Genomic DNA, 21,273 nt, shown 5'->3' on the forward strand with positions numbered 1-21,273 from the left:
ACGTCTCCCACAGAGAACGAGGTCTGTGTCCCTCTCTCCGGGTGAGCTTGTGACTGCTTTGACCGAGAGGTGTGGCGGAGGTGACCCTGTGGGACTTCCAAGGCAAGGTCATCAAAAGCCATGCAGCTTCTGCCTGCCTCTCCTAGAAAGCTTCCTCTCCAGACGTTTCCTCTTGGAACCCAGTCGTTGTGCGGGAGAAACGAACGGCATGGCGCGGCCACGCCAGTCAACAGAGGGTGTTCTCAGCCGGCCCAGCCCTAGGTGCTGGATGAGGAAATGCCGACACACCTGGGACATGGACCTCGCAGCCCTCACCTTCCAGGCAGGAGCCACCCCCAACACAGCCCGCTGTGCCCTTTCTGAATGTCTGACCTGGAGTCCGTGAACATGAAAAACGGTTGTTGCTTTGTACGACTGAGTTTGGCGTGGCTTGTTACATGGAGTGGGTAACAGGAGTGCTGTGATCAGGGATTCTGCGGACAGCCGGCGTGTTTCTAAGAGGGCTGGCATGTAACAGGGACATTGCCTGATATTCGCAGAGGGACATTTTTGTTGACATCAAGCCTCTCAAACACTTCGACTGGAGTGAAAGGGGGTCCAAAACATAAGAATTCTAATCACGTACACCCACAGTCTCGAGGGAGTTGGGGGTGACCCCAGGGCTGCAGTTTTGAGCTTTATCTTTAAAACTCCTTTGGATCTTGCATTCTGTGGATACACATCCATGTTAATTTTGGAATACAAATTTTCAGATTGGTTGCCAATTAAACTACCTAGCTTCCACCCCAGCCGCCACCCACACCAAGTGCAGTGGGTTCTCTGGGAAGATGCCACATGCTGTCCCTGGGGCCTCACACATACCGGCATCGTGGCTGCCTGGCTGAGTCCCGGCACGGGGAGTTCTTGGGCTGATCTTGGCAAAGCCGTGGTGCTGGCCTCTGCCCGCAGCTTGCTTGGATTGGCTGTAAGAGAGGAACCCGTCACCTTCCGGACCCGCACATCCTTAGATTTCTTATCCAAAGTGAGGAATAGTAACAACAGTGTGCATGAAACAAGGGCTTGGCTGGAATCTGATAAAGGAAGCCCAGCAGGGATGGAGGTGGATTCGAGAGCCCCAGACATCCTGCCAGCCTCCAACCTCATCTGGGAACAGGTGAATGACCACAGAGCATCCCCAAGACCCATCACTTGGTTCAACCACCTGCCTGATCGCGCACCTCACCAGAGCCACTAAAGTGCGGCCAAGAGATCTGATGGGGCATCAAGTGTGTCGTCTGCTTGATGTGGACTTCGTGTGGCAGCGGAGGAACTGGAGGGTGGAGAGGTGGGCAGCAGGGAGCAGTGGGAGAAAAGGCAGACGTGGGGACAGGATGGCAACCTCTGCTTCACAGCCCAGACTGCCCTGCTCATCCTCAGGCACGGCCCCCCACCGTGGGACTTTATATACACCCACCACTGCCTCGCCTGCCAGGTGCCCATCCTCTCCCTCCCGCGGAGTCATACTCACAGGCAGGCTCGGACATGGCTGTGTGGGAGGATTTGTGGGAACTTCTTGAGGACGCGGATGGTGAGTGACTGGTGTTAAGGCCCGAGGTGCCCATGTCGAGTGCACTGAAGTTCTGCTGAGGGTCCAGGCTGGAGCTCTTGTCCTGAAACACACACACACACACACACAGAGTCCATGTTTCATCATGAAAAGCGTGGCAACACTGAGTTGTCCTCTAAATACGTAGAAAGCTTTGGAGGGTATGGAGAGAAATCCTGCAACTTCAGAGAGAATTCTAAACACGTTCGGGCAGAACATTTACACAAATATGTAACCTAGCATCTTTGAGAGGCTTGTAGCCTCTGAGTGGAATTGATTACACTTTCTCACCTTGTAGTTTAAATTTTTTAGATTTTCATAATTGACTTGGCATTTTATTGTTTCCTTAAAACAGGGGTTTAAGACCCCCAGGGGACAGAGACCAGCCTGCCCTAGCAGCCCAGTGGATGCCAGGAACCTCGCCATCCTTCTGAGCTAGGTAGGAGCGTGGCTCAGGGGAGTAATCCTTCAGTTCTTTCTTCTGTAGCTTAAAAAACTGTCAACTTAGACCCCCAGACACAGAAATGGAAAGTACACCCTGCCACTGACACCACAGAGGGTGTGCGAGGAGCAGTGTGCCTGTGGGATGCTCGTCCAGAGGCAGAGCAACAGGGCTTAGGCAAAGAAGACAGGGCACTCAGACAATCCCCACCTCAACGAGACGATGGAATAGCCCCCAGCTTTGCATCTGTGGGGAGACGCCACGTGGACTTACTACAGGCAGACCTCATGTTTCACCTTACCACACTTCTCGGAGAGTGTGATTTATTTATTTTTTTTACAAACAAGGTTTGCATCAACCCTGCATTGTCAGATGATGGTTAGCATCTTTTGGCAATAAAGTACTTGTAAATTAAGGCACATGCATTTTTAAAAAACGTAATGCTCTTGCACACTTAACAGACTACAGTATAATATGAACATAACTTTAATATGCACCGGGAAACCAAAAAATTTGTGTGACTCGATTTATTGCGATAGTCACTTCGTTGTGATACTTGCTTTGCTGTGATGATCTGGAACCGAACTCACAGCATCTCCGAGGTCTGCCTGTACAGCCACGCTCATGAGGCTGGAAAGTCGCCAACCAGGGCTTTGAATCCAGATGCTGTTTCTTGCCCAGCTCTGGGTGTCCCCAGCCTCGGTGGCCCTGGGTACGTTAGCTACATCCTCTGTGCCCTGTGTCTCATCTGAAGAAGGACCATGATACTATACTGCCTGCCTCACAAGGACGTCCCGAGGGGTAATTAAGCGGGTGCCCAAAAATCACATTGAATGGTTCAGGGGAACAGAGAGAGCGCTCAGTACATAGGATCTGCCGTTTTTTTTGTATTATTATCTTTACGATCACCACTCATGGAAGAGTCTTCTTGGCCAAACTTTGCCCTTATCCTCTGGTGGGGATCAGAATACCTTGAGGGCTGAAGGGTGGACGGCCTCCAGCGGTGGGTCCTCCAGGGCCAGCTCCTGTCTCCTCTCCACCCGGACCTCCGCGTAACTGATCAGGAAACCAAGAGAGCACCGCTGGAGGTGGCGTTCCTGGACCACAACAGCCAAGGGGGCTTGTGTGATATGTCGAGGGTCCCTTCATAAGACCCCCTCCCAGAACAGCCACCGCCAAGAAAATCAGCCCTGTTACTTGTTTAAAGATGGAGTTTCTCTCTGTGCCTGAATTCCACTGGAATGACACCGAATGGGATATTCAGAGTATTTTCCCTGCCAGGATGTTTGGACTCCCTTTTCCTTTACTTATGTCTACCCACTCCCCACCCTGAAACCTCCAAACATAACTGTCTTTATTTATTTACTTATTTAGGGGGCGGGTAATTAGGTTTATTTATTTATTTCTTAGTGGAGGGACTGGGGATTGAACCCAGGGCCTCATGCGTGCTAAGCATGTGCTCTACCACTGAGCTGTACCCTCCCCCGCAAACATAACTGTCTTTAAAAACATATTTTCGTCTATCAGATGAGCCTCAGCCTTCAAGTAACTTGAAACTTTTCTTAAAATGGACTCAGTGGACTGAGCGCATGGGGAAGTGACACAAAACGGTCTTAGTAATTCCAGACTACGATTACAGACAACAAAACTTAAGGAAGTTTTCTCCCGACCACACCTAGAACTAGCCAGACCCAGACTGCCGATGAGTCTGTGGATGCACTTTTCGAAGAGCATGTGTAAGTCATTCCACGTGGTCACAGCTGAGGGACCCAGCCCTGGCTGTGGCTCATGCGTGGAGATGCAGGATGCGTGAGAGCCCTTGGGCATGGGTGGTGGCTCTTGGGTCCAGAATGCCTGTTACTTCATTTACTCACTAGGTCACGCCCCACTTCCTCTGAGAATCTCCGTCCTGGGTTTGGGAGGTGGGGGTGGAGTGCCCAGGGGCGGGCTGGCCAGGCTCAGGTCCCTGTGGGTGGGCATGCAGCTCCGCGGTCAGTCCCTGGCCAGGAAAGACTAGCATTTCGAATGTCTCCTCTTTCCCCGCTAACTAGAGAAGAGGGCTTGGCTTGTTGACTAAATACATGCATGTGTGAATGGCTCGTACCTGTCCATCTGTCTCCCCACCCACCCACCTGCCTGCCCATTATCCACCTGTCAGTCATGTATGTCTTATGCACACGCAAACAATGCAGCACGACGTGTCTGTGTCTCTCCATCTATCTGTTGTGGACACATAGAAAACGCAGTCATTCTAACTTTCTTTTCTGGCTTTCCTCAAATGTTCTGCTCTCAACCAGTTCAAAAATGTTTTATTACAACAGCCAAGATGTGGAAGCAACCTAAATATCCATCAACAGATGACTGGATAAAGAAGATGTGGGGTGTGTGTGTGTGCGTGCGTGTATATATATATGTGTGTGTGTATGTATATATACACACACATATATATGAATACTACTCAGCCATAAAAAAGAATGAAATCATGCCATTTGCAGCAACATGGCTGGACCTGGAGATTATCATACTAAGTGAAATAAGACAGAGAAAGAAAGATAACATATGGTGTCACTCATATGTGGAATCTAAAAAAATGACACAAATGAACTTATTTACAAAACAGAAAGACTCACAGACATAGAAAACAAACTTACGGTTACCAGAGGGGAAAGTGTCAGGCAGAGGGATAAATTAGGAGTTGGGGATTAGCAGATACACACTACTGTATATAAAACAGATAAACAACAAGGCCCTGATGTATATAGCACAAGGAACTATATTCAATACCCTGTAATAATCTATAATGAAAAAGAACATGAAAAGTATACATATACTACATATAACTGAATCATGATGCTGTATACCAGAAACGAACACAACATTGTAAATCAACAATTAGTTAATAAACTCCCCCAAAAAACTGATTTATGTTCTTAAAAATTTTTGTAGTTGGGGAAAAAAAACAAATGAATGACAATTCTCCTTTACTTTGGGAACGGTGACCCTACACTGGCAGCATCTCTGAAATGCGCAGCGTGCTGCCTCCCTCGGAAGCCCTGCTCACCCACACTGGGCTGGGGGCGCCCCGGGGCCACAGGAACCGCCAGGAACCCTCTCCCACAGGCAGCCTGGCTCTTGGACCAACCCGGTTTCAGTTGCCAGTGGGGGTTTTTAAAGTGTTTGAAAGAAAGGGAACTATGTCTTAGAGTTATTTAGAGGCAACTTTTTAATTTTTTTTCTCAAAATAGCAACAAGGGAAGACTGGGGGATGGATGGAGATGGGGGGAGAACATGTAAGTAGGTCACTGAAGCTGTAACTTACTAAGTAACATCCGGGCGGCCTGGAAGTGCTCAATGAGGCTTTCAGAAGGGAGGACGGGACACAGGGAGGAAGTCTCAGCCCTGGGAGAACAGGGCTGGGTGTGGACCTGGGAGGCAGCTGACCTCTGCGGATCATCCTGTTTACTCCACAGCACAGAATTCAAGCCCGGGGTTCGGTCCTCAGAAATGGGACCCCTGAGGCTGCTGGGCGCTGACCCAGCTGCCAGGGGCCTGGCCCGCCCGCCCAGTCCCCGGCCCGCACCTGACCACCGAGTGTGTGCACACGATAAACTCGGGCTTGGAGTTCCACTGGTGGTAGGTGATGTAGTAATGGGTCTGCAGCCAAATCCACTGCTGGCCTTTGGTCAGAAACCGGTAGCAACACGACTTCCCTTTGCCAAACTGCATCACTGTTAACAGAAGATGGAGTCTGCATATAACAAAGGTTAAGACAAAAATGATATTTTTCCCCCAAAGTCACTGTTAAAAACACAAGCTTTCAAAGAGACAATGCCACACATGGGTTATGTCCCCCATGGTGATGGATTTTAAGGGACTCTCAAGATCACGGTCAACGGTGATGAATTCTGAAACCACGGAGGAGGGACCTGCCTGCTTTCCCAAGTGATCAGAAGCTTAAGAGACCCTTAAACAGGGCAGAGTCTCCAACTGGAGTTTAATTAAAAAGAGGCCCCAGCTTTCCTGGTGCCGTCTTCCTGCTGCAGGTGGAGCTGTCTTTGGAGCTGCGGGAGCCCAGCGCAGGAGACACTGCCAGGCGTCAAGGGGAGAACTGGACCCAAAATAGAGCTGCCAGCCAGCAGCCTCTGGGTGGATCGTGTGGCCACCAGTTGGCCATCCATCCTCTAAATAGAGGTTCTAAATAGAGAGTCGGCTACAGGTGCCTTCTATCCTGGACCCCACTGCGCAGGGCTGCATGGACCCCTGACAGTTACGTCTGTTGTGGGCTTCTCTGGGGGTGCCCGGCACACGTGGATGCTGCTGGTTTAAGCGGCAGGGCAGAAAGCTGGACCACACGTCCAAGGAAGAACAGTTGGGTTTCAGTGCCTCCATGCCTGGTATTCAGCTCCTCTTTATGGAAACGATCAAGAGGAATCCTAACTAGGAAACCCAAGCGACAAAAGGAGGCACTGACTTGGAGAGTGTGATACGCGAGTGGGGCGTGGCCCGTGAGTCAGGGGGCGTGGCCCGTGAGTCAGGGCGGGGCTCGCAGAGGGAGAATGTCCTGCCCAGGTACAGGCGTTGAGTCTTGCAGACCATGAAGGTAGCTTTACAACCACGGTGGCTTTTCTCCGTCAGAAGAGTCAGAAACAGCCAGAGGCTTGAAGCAGCCATGCTTCTCACATCTCCTGGGCCCCCGGAGCACTAGGGGGCCCTGTTAAAATGGATGCTCTGATTCTGTAGGCTTGGGGTGGGGGGCGGGGGCGGAGGGTCTACACGTCTAGCCTACTCCTCATGACCCTCGTGCTGCTGCTCAAAGACAGCCTTTGAGGAGCAAGGGGTTAACGTTTTAAAGATCAGCCTTTAAACCTAAAGGCGGACCCTGATGGAACTCAAGCTGTTCCTGTGTCTACAGGGAGGAGACAAGGTTATAGTGGGTTCTACCACGGGGTATCCATCAAAGCACAGTGCTGGTGGTCAAACCACACGTCAGGATCCACAGGTCAATGTTACCACAGATGTTCCTCAGGTAGAACCTGGCACCAAAAATACGGCTTTCAGTGGATAATTCTTGACTCCTCTTGCAAAGTGAGAACCCGGACGTGCTTGTGGTTCTCTCCCTGCCAGGACCACGAGTCCCACCTGCCTATACCTTTGCCGGCGTGTCCCCTCTTCTGTGGCTGAGAGCCTTCCCCGGCCCCCCCACCCCAGTTGGGTGAAGGACCCTTCTCTGAGCCCCTCAATAGCCCGTGCACATCCCTGCAAGGCATCAACATCTGATAAAGTCCCCGTTTGTGTCTTTCCATCAAACCTTGCTCCTGCAGGGCAGCAAGGAGATGCAGGTCATGTTTATGTCTCAGCCTAGCTCGGTATCTGTGCCCTGTGACCGCTACACGTCTGCTGACTAGAGGACAGTTAGGTGAATTCGGTGTGTTGTCTCTGAAATGTACTGCATAACTCAGAAGACAAAAACAAGAACAAAAGACACAAAGTGACAATGAATATATGTATGTTCATGTATAACTGAAAAATTATGCTCTACACTGGAATTTGACACAACATTGTAAAATGACTATAACTCAATAAAAAAAGTTAAAAAAAAACCCCAAAACCACCAAAAACAAAACAAAAAACCTAGCAGTGTCACCTTTGTTTCATAAACGAGAGCAAATAGCTTGCCCATCTGAGGGCGGCTGGGGAGATGCTGGGGTGGAGGAGGCAGAGCAAAGTCAGCTCCGGGTAAAAGCAAAACATGGGGGAATTGGCACCAGAAACACTGTAAATCACTATACTTCAATTTGAAAAATGAAAAAAAAAAGTGGGAGAATCCAGTCAAGGACCTCCACCGACTCCTAGATCATCTCAGAGAAGACGAAGTCCTCTGCCTCAGAAGAAACCAAGTGATACGCTGACTTCTGGAACCTACAATCCCTGACGTCAGGCCCCATGGAGAGGGCCGGGGCCCTTCCGCTGGGGCGGTCGTGGTACTCACAGTGCTGGTGGCACCTGGCCAGGAGCTCCAGGTCATCGACGTGGTAGTAGTCATAGCCGGAGGTTCCCAGAACTTCAAAAGGCAGGTATCCTATGATTGGAGGGGCTCTGCCAAGACCAACAGGGGTCATTCAGAGAAGCAGCACCCAGGGCTCGCCGTGGCGGCCGAAGGTGTGGTCTGCAAGTTTCCCGATCCACCTGGACCTCATTTCTCAAGAATAAGGGCAGGAAAACAATTTTGCAATGGTCATAACAGGAGAGGCTGTGTTTTCCAAAGTGCTCAAATTTGGGGGCATTTAGATACTGGTTCCCTTGCCATAACCTGGCCCTGATCATTGTAAGCGTTATCACTCCCGAGTGATGCGGAACAGCTAGAGATTGGGTCAGCCTAGCTGCAAAGTGTAATAAAAATGTTAAAGGGTGGGGAGGGGAGAGCTCTATTCTTAAACTGTGAATAATGTTACAAAACAAAGAAGACTGGGCTAAAGGGACAAAAGTGTGTTGAAAGAAATAAGATGAGAGTTTCCTCTCACATCTGCTCCTGCCTGATGGGAGCTGGAGATGGTCCCAAGTCAGGGAGAGGGTGGGGGTGTCCCAAGGAGGTCCGGGGCTGTGGAGCCTGGCTCTCCTGAGATGCTCTGACCCACACCCAAAACACATCCACGGATGGGGCAAATGCAGTCAAGGGAACCCTCCTGCCCCTTGGCTGGGTACCACTTTTCCCACTGCCAGAGCACCCTTCTCCTCAAAGGGACCAGGCTCTGACTTTCTTCCCTCAAGAAGAACCTGGCTCACACAAACAAGCACTCGAGAAGGGCCCAACGCAAATGTTTTTCGTTTCACAAACCTGTGATCCAGAAATAAAAATTTCCATTCCAAGCTGTGCCTTGAAGTGAATTCCTCTAAAGGTTCGTCAACTATGCACATTTCCTGTATCAGAAGGAGAAAAAAGATGGCTTGGGATGCCAGATGCTCACCCCCGGTTTGCTGAAGGATGCATGGTCGGTGACAGAAGTGAAAATCATTTAGAGCAAGTCTCCAAATTGTGCTGGACTGAAACTCACCATCTGCGGCTAATTTCAGTATTAGCTGAGGCTAAATTTATTTCACGAGCTGGGGAAAAATAACTAAGAGCCAAAATGTCACACCACTCCCTTCCCAGTATCTAGACGTGTGGTAAACATGTGGAAAATGGCTTTTCATCTGAGTCTGAATGACGAATTTAAGTCAACACTCCTGCCATCAATGTTAAAGCAATCACAGATGAGAGACTCCAGACCAGCCCTCTCACCTCTGCCTGCCAAGTGGTACCCACGTTGGCATGCAGGGTAGGGAGGTTTACAGAGTTCTCAAAGAGCATCTCTGTGGGCTGAACGGCAATTGATGCTGCCTGCAAACAAACCAGCTCGCGGGAAGCCGAAGTCAGAGGTAAGAGCCCGTGGGCTGTCATGGTCCAGGCACCAGGCGTTTAGCATTTTCAAAGTCGGTGACTACCTCCTTGTAATCTTGCGCTTTCCCATAAAGGAGATGAATTGAATATAACTAAATATGACTCAGCCGTGATCATTCCGCATGATAAATTCTCTCCAGGTACTTGCCTTTAAGAACTGTGGTGTAGCCAGACGAACAGTAGCGATGAAGCAGACCTCTTTTCCCAGAGACACTCGGCAAGGCCTGGAAAGGGCGCTGTCGAAGCCATTACAGGAGGGGCTGGGCACTGGGCGGAGAGGAGGAGACACAGGTTAGCGCCAAGCCCTCCGGGCCCTCCTGAGCCAGTCTGTGTGCAGGCACTATGTCATTCTCACGGCAACCTGGGGAGGAAGGTGCTACCTCATCCCATCACAGAGCAAACTGAGCCTCAGGCTGTGAAGCAACTCGCCCAAAGCCAAACAGAGCTGGAATTCGAGTAAGAACTCCTCTGTCTCTCACTTCCCCTAGTCCTGCAGCCACCTGGATGACGGTGCCGGGAAAAATCTGCTGCAAAACAAGCAGACAGCCCTGTTCTGCAGAAGGGCCTGGAAACACACTTCAGCCAGCATTTTAAGGGTGAGTTCCACAGTCAGATGGTGTTACTGATGCTCATGAGCTCAGGGAAAGCAGTGGTGTCTCGAAATACGGTGACCACCCCCTGCTCCCGCCCTGGAGCGGCACACCTGGGATTTGATGGCTCCTGCCCCGAAACTCCCCCTCCGAGCCCAGGCTGATGCAGGGGCCTGGCTGGGGCTACTGAGGCTGTGGCCTCAGGATTCAGGGTGATCCCCACAGGTACACAGTGTCCAGAGCTAAACTCGCTAGCTCTGTGGCGCTGCACAGGTGACAAAGCCTGCTCATGGTGTCCCGTGCAGTCTCAGAAATCTTGGTGACTTTCCTGGTGCTCTGGGCTCCCGCCCTCTGGGATGCTGAGACCAGGCCCTCAGAGGCTGGCTGCGGAGGTACCACCTGGGATCAGCAGCAGTTTCCCTGGGAGCCATACACCTATCTTCAGGGTGACTGTGAAAAACTGCTTTACCTTCTGGGTCAGAGAAACATCCTGCCATGTTAAGTGGAGTTTGCTGAGGGTGGGAGACAGAAGGGGGTGAAGAGCCCTGGTAAATATGAGAAAAGTCAACTTACTGTGTGCATGGAATTCTCACCAGATTCCCCAGGACCTTCCACAGGGTCGCTCAGGGCCCATCCCAGATCCGCTCATTCAGAAACTCGGGGTGAAGCCCAGGCACCAGCACTTTGAAAAGCTGCCCAGAATTACTAACATGCGGCGGGGGCTGAGGTTCACTATTCTAGATGATCTGCACAACTGCTTGCTCTGTTTAAAATGTAGTTGATTATATCCCCGGTGCAGTTCTGAACGTGTAGACCAAAACGCAGTTATGTTTTCCAGTCTGAGAACACACCAAGCACCGGAAAACTAACTGCATTCTGAAAGGAAGTCTGCACGATTTTTCCTTGGATTTGGGCTTTCCAGTCGTTTTTTATTTTATGTGTTTGTAAGTTTCTAAGTGATTCTTTCTGGACTGAGTCTTCTCTCTATGGTGGCCTTCCACCCACTACCATGAATAAATTCATTTCTACCAAACGCACTCTCCAAAAGCATTCACAGAAATACCAATAAACATTTCCAAACAAGAATATAAAGTGGGTAAGAGAAAAAAAACAAACAAACAGTGGGCCCAGGAGAGTTTACATCTGTCAGTCACTGGCTTAGATCATTGTGGATTCATCTGCAGGGTGAGCCAAGGAACTTATCAAGGGAGAGGAAACAACTCCACATCAGGGGAGGGTCTGCAGCTGTGAACATCTGTGTAATTAAAAAAAAGACATTAAAAAATTCCCCAGATGTGAAATATCCTCTTTGCTTGAACCTAAGAGACATCACCCGCCCGATAACAACCTAACAAAATCCTCCCTTCTCCTTCCGGGTATCGAGAGCCACCAAGTGAACTTCCGAGGGCTTCCTAGAAATTTAAGAGAAAGTCTCTTTAAACTGTCTCTAAGCCATGAGCCTCGTTTTGAGTGGTCCTTTGGCCGCTAAATTCACATGCTCTGTCAGTGAGTGCCCTTCCTGGGTGATTTACCGTGAGGAGGTGGGACAGAAAGAGCTCCGAGTGGGAAACACCAGCCCCCGACAACTTCTCCAAGGGGCAGAGGCTCGGATCATGGAAATTTAAGTGGGTGTTTTGCAGACCTTACTGGTGGCCTGGCTGCCTCCCAAGGTGGTTTTATCAGCCCTTTTATAACGTGGAAGATGAACCTTTTACAACTTAAAGATGAATGTGCACCCCAGGAGGGAGATTTCGTTATTGCTTACAGTCTGCACTTGATAAGCGAGGTAGTTTACAGGGGGGCCCGACTACGGAGCAAACTCCTCTTCTAAACCAGCTTGCCCCCCAGCTGGAAGCAGCTGAGGGCTTGATCAGAGGTGGAAGTCAATCAGGGATGAAAGCTGTGACAGAGGGCAAGGGGGAAGCCAAGGGGGAGACACTTCACGCGTTTCGCCGGTTGTGTCTGAAATGACTTGTACTCACAGCGTGAGCCTTCCCGCACATTCTAGAGTCGACGTGCCCGCTGCGCCCTGGGACCCCCGAGTAATATGGAGCACTTAGAGGAATTTCTCTGGCACGTCTCTCCCAAGGTAGTTTAAAAACATTAATTAAGGATTTAATTAGTTGTTTTGATTTAAAGTTAATAGAAAAAAAAATAGATCTAATTACAGCTGGCTTCCCAAGCCTCTCAGAAGGATTAACCACTCAGTGCCTTGGTTTTATCAGATCTCTGCTTCCAGGCTTCTCCTCCCCCCAGCCCCGTCCTCTACACACACACACACACAGCACGCGTGACAGGGAGAAAGTGATTACCGCTCATGACAAGACCCCCCAACCCCAGAGTCATCATACTCAACAGTGATCTTACTCTGGCCCAAAGCTAAAGATAGGCTTCCCCACAATGGGAGCCAGGCGGAATTTTCTCCGTCTGCAGCTCCGAGCAGGCGTCTTGGCCCCAGCAGCAGGTGCTCAACATGGATTTACTGAACAACTTTCTCATGAGATGACCTTTCATCTCACATCCATATCACAGCTTACAGCCCAGGTCAGGAAGAGACCTTCTGATCCTCGCCAGTAACCAATGCACAGACCTTGAGACCCCAAGGTGGCTTCCCTTCCATAGCCCAGCCTGGTGCCGCTGGGGGCGGGCTTGCTGTGGGAGTGTGGCCCACGGACTGTGGACATGGTTTTGGTGCCACTGGTGCCCAGGCTAGCTCTCTGCCATCTGATGCATTCACACTGGTCAGGAGGACACCGGGGCAAGCTTTGCTGCAAACCAGTACACAGCCATCACCACTCCGTGAAAAACAGTGCAAGTGCCCGATGTGAGCCTCATGCTCGGAGAGATGCAGGATGGGGCTCTAGGTCTTCCTAGTCAAAGGGTCTACGGGGTTATCAAGTCCCTTCTTTGTTCCTGCACCTTTCAACACTGAAGACTGACTTCAGAAAACCTGAAAGAATTTTGCCTTGGGCTGGAGTTCTTAGGATTCCAAAAAAAAAAAAAAAAAAAAAAAAAACAGAGCCCCAAGGTTCTCCCCGAGGATAAGAATGATAATGTCTGTCTCACTTGGCACCTGGGGTTGGCTTCCAAGGCTGCCTGGTGACAAAAGGGAGCTCCCAAATCAGCCACGACAAGGGCACAAGGAGATTGAGGGGCAGGGAGACCGAACAGGGCATGGGGACATGTTTCCCAAGGGCTTAGGAAAGATGGAGGAGGAGGAGGCAGGGATGGCGACAGAAGAAATGGAGAAAGATGGACTGACACCCTTCCTCAGCACCGGCTCAGCCATCAGGCCCACATGATGAACTGTTCCGATCAGAGCCGGCTCGGGATAAGTGAGTAGGAACAGCTGTAGAAAAACACACGAAGGGTCCACAAGGAGTGTGACAAACAGCTTTCTCAGCACTTTTGGGAACAAACCAGAAACAAAACCGGTAGGCGCCTGGGAAGACGGGAAACAGTCAATGAGGATACTCGCTAAAGGAAGAAGAAATTCCTAAATCTCGTTTGTGATAAACATCCAAAATGTTTGGGCTGGAGAGCTGGACTGTCGAGGGAAAATTAATGTCCTACACCTTCATGAGAAATCATCTCCCACTAATTCTGCACTCTTTTCAGACTCTTTTTTTTTTTCCTTTTTTTACTAGCATGTTTTCCCGATGTCTTGCGAAGAACCAGCCAGGTGACAGGGCTCTTGGGAGAGCGGTAACAGAGGGCTGCTTTGTGGTTCCTGGCCCGGGCCCCCACCCGGCTTGCTGGGGTCATATGGGTTCTTCACTCCTTGCTGCCAGTTCGTTTTGGTATTTGGAAAAAAGATCGACATCGGAGGGAGGCTGAGAGCCACACGAGGGAGCTGGGGGTTTGCAATGTGCTGGATTGAAAAAAAAAAAAAATTACCCTAATGGGAAAATACATGTCTGTCTTAGATTTCTTCTTTCCCCTGGCACTCATCAATTCAAATGAGGGTTTTTTTTTCGGGGCCAGAAGCTTGTAATGGCATATGGATAAGATCTCCACCAGATGGCTGATGTGGACCGGGCCAGATTATGGGAGGCTCAGGAAGTGAACTTCCTCCAGGCCCTCGGACCCTGTCCTCCAAGGGGATATCTTGTGCACATTTTTAGCACAATTATTGGACAACCTGTACAAAAGTTCCCACTCCCGGGCTGACACAAGCAGAAAGATGTGGCTGATAAAGGTCTGACCATCCCTCACTGTTCCGTTCTATTTTTTTTTTATTTTAATTTTTTTGGGGGGTGCAGAGGAGGGAGGTAATTAGATTTATGTATTTATTCTAGAAGAGATACTGGGGATTGTACCCAGGACCTCATGCACGCTAAGCATGCGCTCTACCACTTGAGCTGTACCCTCCCCCTCTGCTGCTCCGTTTTAATAATGAAGATGCTCACGCAGGGCAATGCCCTTGTGTAACAATTTGTTCTTGATCGTGATTCCTCTGCAATCTAATCTGGCAGCAATGACCCCGCTGCAGAAGGACGCGGTGCCTCCTTGTCCGGGTACAGGGGACGCTCTGCCTCTTATTCTTGGGAGCCTGGGATGGATAGATCAGACTTTTCTCCACGAAGCTGTCCCTCCTGTGCAGAACTCATGATCCCATCCCCAGTGAGGTCTGGGGGGTACTCGGTTAGTTCCTTTAAGTGAGAGCTCTCAATTCAGCTCAGGGGAAAAAACAAAACCCAACACCCACCCCGTCTCCACCTCCTCAAAGCCGCAAAGTGAGGCAGCCTCCAGAAATCCCATGGAACGCACGGAATCAAGTGCTGAAAGCTGGAAAGCATCCACTTCTGCCAGCTTCTCAAATCTGCTCGTGTGGTTTGAGGCGAGTAGGTAAAATGAGGGCAGGGAAACTTTTATCCTCTGGTGTGTGGTTTCTGGAAAGCCCAGAGTGGAGTGTTTGCTGAGGGTGACCTATTTGGAACCACACCAACCACTTTTGAAATACTGCTTTCTGGATTTCAGTCAGAGGCACACTGAAATCCAAGTCTGGGGGAGGAGGTCAGACTCCCAGAGAGGACGGCCTTCCCGGCACAAGGTTCTTTCAGGACTTGGGGTCTGCTTATCAGGACCCCTTCAAGCCAAGACTATTCATCACGCCTTTGAAAACCACCTGCTCGGGTCCCTCCCCATAACAGTAGTGTGGCTGGATCTGCAGGACTTGGGTGGAGGTCGGGAAAGCCCCATGGGCTCCTCTATTCAATCGGAGAAGTAAAAAGATGGAAGGGCGAAAGCATTTTAAAAAATCTACTACTGGACAAACAGCCCCGAAATGGTAATTTTGTTTCAACTCTATCCTGGAAACAATGTGCAGATAGGAGGCGGCCCAGGGGCTGTTCTGACGGGTGGTCCATCCACCCCAGGGCTCCGGCCACACAGCCAGGGTCAGAGAGTTGGCTTTTCATGGGGAGAGGATGAGACCCGTGGTTCCAGGTCCCAGTTCAGACTCCTTCAGGGAGCTTTTTTTTGCAATTCGAAGAAAACGACTTTCTTGTCCAGTTTCTGATACACATGTCTTCACATTGATTAAAAATCTAGCATAAAGCTGTGACGTCCTGTCTGAGCTCCCCTAGAACGTCCTCAGCAAGGGATGGCATCCTGAGGGCAGACCAAGAGGTGCAGACATAGGGGGAGGGAGGTTCCAGTTTGCTCAAGTACTGGGGCCATGGTTGCTGTGTTGGCAAAGGGACCGGGGCTGGGGGACAGGGGGTGGCACAACTGAAGAATGAATCAGGAAACGTCCATTTAGAGAGTTTAATCTCTTCAACAAGGGTGAAGGCGCTTTGTCCCCGCCCCCGCTTCCCCCGGTCACAGAGCCACATGGACCCTGAGCAGGCAAGCAGATGGCATTGTCATCTACATGACTTAAGGGTCTCCTCTCTGGCTTGGCCTCACTCTCTCTTCCCTGCCCCGAAGCCTTCACATTTCACTCTGGGCCTTTTAGCTTAAGGCCCAAGGGTTCCTACAGATGTGAGTCTGGGTAGCAGCTAGCACCTGTCGGCCTTGGTTCCATCTACCTGAGACAGGAGGGAAAGGGCAGGGCACAGCCATTCAAGGAATGTCGCAGCAGTTAACACTGAGGCGGCAGAAAATTCAACTCCCAACAGGCCTTGAGGCCCAAGACGGCGGAAGATTTGGCTTCCAGTCGACCTTGAGCTTCACTGTACGCTCACTGAAATATATTAGCATGGTGACTGGCACTCCCACAGGTGACAGGACGGTTCTGAGGCTGTCAAAAGAGTGGGTGGTGGCCCAGATCCTGGGAATCCCCATCCCTTCCTCAAAGTACTTGGACTAATCCTCCCACTTGTTAGCATATGAAGCCGATAAAAACTCACAACCCCACACCTCAGTGGCCTCTCTCCCTTCTGAGTGAGATGGACCCCCCTCACTCTTGAATTCCTTCCTGCGCGAAGCCAAGGACCCACACTTGCATCCCAGGGACTCGGTGGAGACCTGGGACACAGCCATCCTCTTGTGCCCTGTTTTCCTGTAACAGATTTGTAAAATGGGCTGGTAAGACGTCGGGGAGGGGCTGCTGGCCTCTGAATGCCCAGAGAGCCCAGGTGGGAGGGGAACTTGACGGAGGCTGAGTTGGAGGCCAGAGACCAACTTCCCTGACCACTCAGTGCTGCTAAGGAGGCCTGCCAGCGTCGACCACTCACAGGGCACCAGAAGGGACACACACTCCAGTTTACCCAGCATGACAGACGTGGATTTAATCCTCACTTTGGATTTAAGGCCAAAGAAGTCGGGGGGGGGGGGGGCCCTCCAGGGAGTTGCTGCTCCATCCTGGCATGTCCTTCCGGCTCCGTCCAGGAGAGCTGGTCCTCAGCTCCCAGGGAAGAGTGTTACTTTCCCATGAGTCAGAAGTCTTTGACCTGAATCCTGACTCAGCCCACCACCTGTGCGTCCGGGGCCAAGGACGCGGAGCCTCGGTCTAGGTCAACCTACTTCTGTCAGGCCCTCATTTACATGCCAGGCATGGACTGTGTGGGCCCAGGAAGGGGTGTGGTGAGTCCACAGACGAATAAAGGTCCCTGTCCTTTCCAATTCATTATTTCCTCTCGACAGCCAACAAATAAGAATGCACCAGCCATAGGGGGAGGGTACAGCTCAGTGACAGAGTGTGTGCTTAGCATGCATGTAAGGTCCTGGGTTCAATCCCCAATACCTCCATTAAACAAACAAACAAACAAACAAAAGCCTAATTACCTGCCTCCCCCAATAATACATAAATATTAAAAAAAAATGCACCATACAATTCTCCTCAAAGTAATCAGCCCAACAGAAATGTTAGGACTTTTCATGGTACTGGACCAAAGCAGGGTCTCCTGCCTCGTTCTGTGAAGTCGGAGCAGGTATTCTATTAAAACAAAACCATGGGGGAGGGTGTAGCTCAGTGGTAGAGCGCGTGCTTAGCATACACAAGGTCCTGGGTTCAATCCCCAGCACCTCCTCAAAAAAAAAAAAAAAAATTAACAAATAAGTAAACCTAATTACCTTCCCCCACAAAATAAAAAAAGAAAAACAAAAACAAAACCGATGTTCATGGTCATATTCCTTCCATTCTTAACCTGTGCCTGCCCGGGACCTCGGGGAAGGTGCGAGAGGTGGCTTGTGTAATAATCTTGTTTCTAGTTTCTGTGTCGGATGCTTTGACATTTGGGGCCTTGCTGACCCAGAGGAACTGCGCCTCCCAGGGCCAGCCAGCTCCTAGAGATAGCAGACAACTCACTTCTGGTGTTCCTTTCACATGTAAACCAACCCATCCAGCACTCACGCCCCCCAACCATCTCCTCCACAATCTGGGCCACCATCCACCTACCATAATCACCCCAGGGCCAGACAACTCAGGGCAGCTCCTACACCCAAGACCCTGCTCTAAATAGTCAAACCAGCTGACCCCAAGCCTGCTGACCATGCCTCTTCTGCTCTTTTCCACAGAAACCTTGATAGAGGCCCTTGCCCATGTCTCCTCCTGCTGCCTCTGCTCCTGGCCTGCCCTGGTGCTTCCCCAGTGGCCTTCCGCGGCAAGCTGTGCCTGTTTCCAGGGAATCTGTGAGCGTCCACCTCTTCCTTCATCTCAGTCATTTCCACATCTGTGTGTCTTACCATGCTTGGTTTAAAACAGATCTCGGGTACCCTTAAAAACAGCCTGGTCCATGGATGCAGGATACCTGATCAGCACAGTACAGGCATCGCGTACCAGCAGAACGCCAGGCAGCAGGGAGAGGCCTGAGTTCGCATCTGCCTGTGTCATTTCAACCTAGATTTGCAGGAGGCAGCAAAGCACTGAAGTTAAGGGTATGGCTCAGGTTTAGAATGGCTACGAAGGTGGGCCCCCACTTCCCACCTGCGCACGTTAGACTTAACTCTTTAATGCAACAGTTTCCTCCTCTGTTGAGATTATTATCCCACTGTTCAATGTTTACGGAGGAGGCAACCTACAGAACCAAATCTGAATGATTTCTTACGTCAAACCACACTTAGAGGTCAAAACGGGTTGACTGCTGCTGACGTCACAGCGTTCCGTCTTAGAATTCATTTGTCTGACTTTTTTTTTTTGCTGTTTGAATCCAAGTGAGAATGATATCTCAGTTTCTCCACGATTATATTTGGAGACTCTTATCTCAAGAAAGCACCCCTGACTGGTTTGTTTAATAGGCTCTGGGGAGACACTCTGGTTTTAAACTCTCGGTTTTAAATTTTCCACTTTCAAGGCGGTGTGTTTATAGCAGTAACAGTTTCAAAAAAAAAAAAAAAATCACACATAATTTCCACACATTCTTTCAGGCAAACAAACATTGTCTCAACCTGATGTGAAAATAAAGCCTTGCTAGTTAAAAAACAAAACAAAACAGAAAAACCTCAGGTATTCACAAAGAAGCCTGGTTGGTTCCTTGAAATCCGCTAAAATGGGACAAAGGGCAGGAAACTTCTAAGTGATGCTCAGCAGCAATTTTTTTTTTTTAAGAACTCAGGTGTTCCTGCAGCAGCCTCTTCATGAACGCCGTGGAGGTGTGAATTCACAAAGGATAACACCGCTCACCAGCCAATCACAGGTGGGTTCCCTTCACCAAATGCAGGCGCTGCTGCCACAGGGACACAGCATCCCATGACTCCCGCAGCCCTGGCCCTCTGGGGGCCTTCCTTGCATGCAACCAACGGGGATAAGCTGCCCTCCTGACCAGCTGGCATTATGGTCACAGCACACATTTTAAGCAAATTCCAAACCCCGGCTTATGTTTAAGTCAAGGGTATGGTCGTCTGGAAGAGCTCCGTCAGCGAGCCTATGGGGTGGCATTTAGTATTACAAGGAGGCAGTGTTTCTCGACATCCACGACCCTGTGCATCTGAACCCCAAGGTTTTCCAACCACATGGTCCCAGCCCCACCCTCAGAGCCCCCGAGCTGGAATCTTTTAGTGACACCTGGAGAACATGCATTGTAATGAGCTGCCTCCCCCGCCCCCAGGAACCATGACACCGGGGCTGGCACCATGTTGGGTTTCCCATGAAGCACCTCTTACGTCAATTTATTTACCGGTGTGGTTCGTTAGACATCTGTCTCACAAGGGTCAGGAAAGTCTTTCAGATGAGTGGGATTAGACATGGGCAGGCCTTGGCTTCACCTGCTTTGCCCAGCTTTAGGGGCCCCCTTGGGTGGGCTGACCTGCCCCCACTTCCAGCCACTCGGGCACACTGAGCCGTGGGTGGGGAGCTTTCCAGGAGGGCCCCCAGTTGGCCATGGAGCCCATCAACCAGGCATGAGTCCTGAACACTGGGCCCAAAGGACCATGCTGTTTAGCAGAGAGTTGGAGCCTTTTAGGCAAAGCATGTCTATTCACGTAGATCACATACAACAGGGATCAGCTAAAGGCTGGAGGAAAACTCCCGGGTAGCCTGAGCATCAGGACTCGGTGCTGTCACATTGGCTGCTTCTAATGGAAACTCCAGACTCGACGTAGGTCCAGGGTTAAATCACAGCAACCAAAGCAGCGCAAGTCACCTGCCACCGTCAGCTCCCTGGTGTCGCCTCCCTGCCCACCCGCCATCTCCGGAGCTCGTCTTTGTCCATATTTGTTACCTTTGCTATTTCTCTCCTTTCGTCTTGTCCTCTTCCACCAATCCCTGTCTATTCCTTCTGTTTTTACCCCATCTCTGCTACTTTATGAAATGTTAGCGCCTTCAAAGTTCCATGTTTTGCATTGCATTTTGAAGAGTGGAGCAAACAGAATGCAGGCTGCCCTGGGCTAGGCTCCACCAGGGAGCTGTGAGCCGGGACCCACCCGTGTTTCTGAAGTTCTGGCATCGGGCCTGCATTCCCATTTGGCCTGGGTCAAAAGTGTAACAGAGCATTTTTAAGTCTAGTTTAGAGTTGCAGCCAGAGCTGGGACCATGAGTTATCTGGGGGAGATTTTACTGCTCATCTACTGGACATGGTCAGCGTCTCATGAAATGACCATGCACTGTGCATTAGGGCCAGACTTGAGCAGAAGGCTGATATGCCTGGGTCTGTTAAAACCTGCTCCAGCAGCTCTGTAAGAAGGGGGAGAAAAATGCAGAAGCCAAGATGATAGCTCTTCAAATCACAGTGAAGCCCTGTCTGGCTGAGCCTGCCTGGTCTTTATTAACTGTAAGTGGTTTCTCACAGCACAGAACTCTTCCATTAGCCTGAAACTAAATCAACAACTAATGCGCATTTCGGGGGGACTTTGTGCCCCCACATAAACAGATGTGGGATGCTTCCCAAACGGGAGATAACGTTTCCAGGCACAAAAACATCTCGGGAACACAAGAATCTGAATGCAAACATGGAAAGCACAGTCTCCCTCCTCCTCCCTCCCTCCGTGATTCCCAGGCCCCTGGGGTACATTTGCATGACAAAAGACACTCGCCACAATTAGGGGACAATTAAAGCTTACCATTGTTGTAAGAGCGAAAATTTCCTACAAATTTTATGTATTCATAAGTTGGAAATTCCTTGGGGTTCAAGCTGCCTCTGAGAAGATGGCAATAAAACTCTAAATCGTTGTCAGCTGGGCCGTTCAAGAAAAAAGGAGAGAAAGAGAAGATGAGCATCGTACTGACTCAAGACTCAACCAACCGCATCCGGGTGAGACTCCCAGGGCCGGGGCAACATGCAGAGCAGCTAGTTCTCACGTGAGGACTGGCTTTCGGACACGGTTTTTCAACCTTTGC

General features: G+C 50.4%; 1 protein-coding gene across 9 annotated transcripts in view; it reads right to left on the bottom strand.

The window, feature by feature from the left end:
- The window catches only part of NPAS2 (neuronal PAS domain protein 2), a 195,022-nt gene that overhangs the window by 16,100 nt on the left and 157,649 nt on the right, over positions 1-21,273 (bottom strand). For all 9 annotated transcript variants that reach the window (XM_032469704.1, XM_032469706.1, XM_032469703.1 and 6 more), the window contains 8 exons: positions 20,997-21,110; positions 9,614-9,732; positions 8,863-8,945; positions 8,017-8,123; positions 5,608-5,755; positions 2,999-3,083; positions 1,508-1,649; positions 862-962 (listed from right to left, as the gene is read on the bottom strand). In XM_032469704.1, the coding sequence (XP_032325595.1) occupies positions 862-962; positions 1,508-1,649; positions 2,999-3,083; positions 5,608-5,755; positions 8,017-8,123; positions 8,863-8,945; positions 9,614-9,732; positions 20,997-21,110 (899 nt within the window). The remainder of the gene's footprint in view (positions 1-861; positions 963-1,507; positions 1,650-2,998; positions 3,084-5,607; positions 5,756-8,016; positions 8,124-8,862; positions 8,946-9,613; positions 9,733-20,996; positions 21,111-21,273) is intronic.

This window comes from Camelus ferus, chromosome 28 (genome assembly GCF_009834535.1).
Source record: "Camelus ferus isolate YT-003-E chromosome 28, BCGSAC_Cfer_1.0, whole genome shotgun sequence".
NCBI lineage: Eukaryota > Metazoa > Chordata > Mammalia > Artiodactyla > Camelidae > Camelus > Camelus ferus.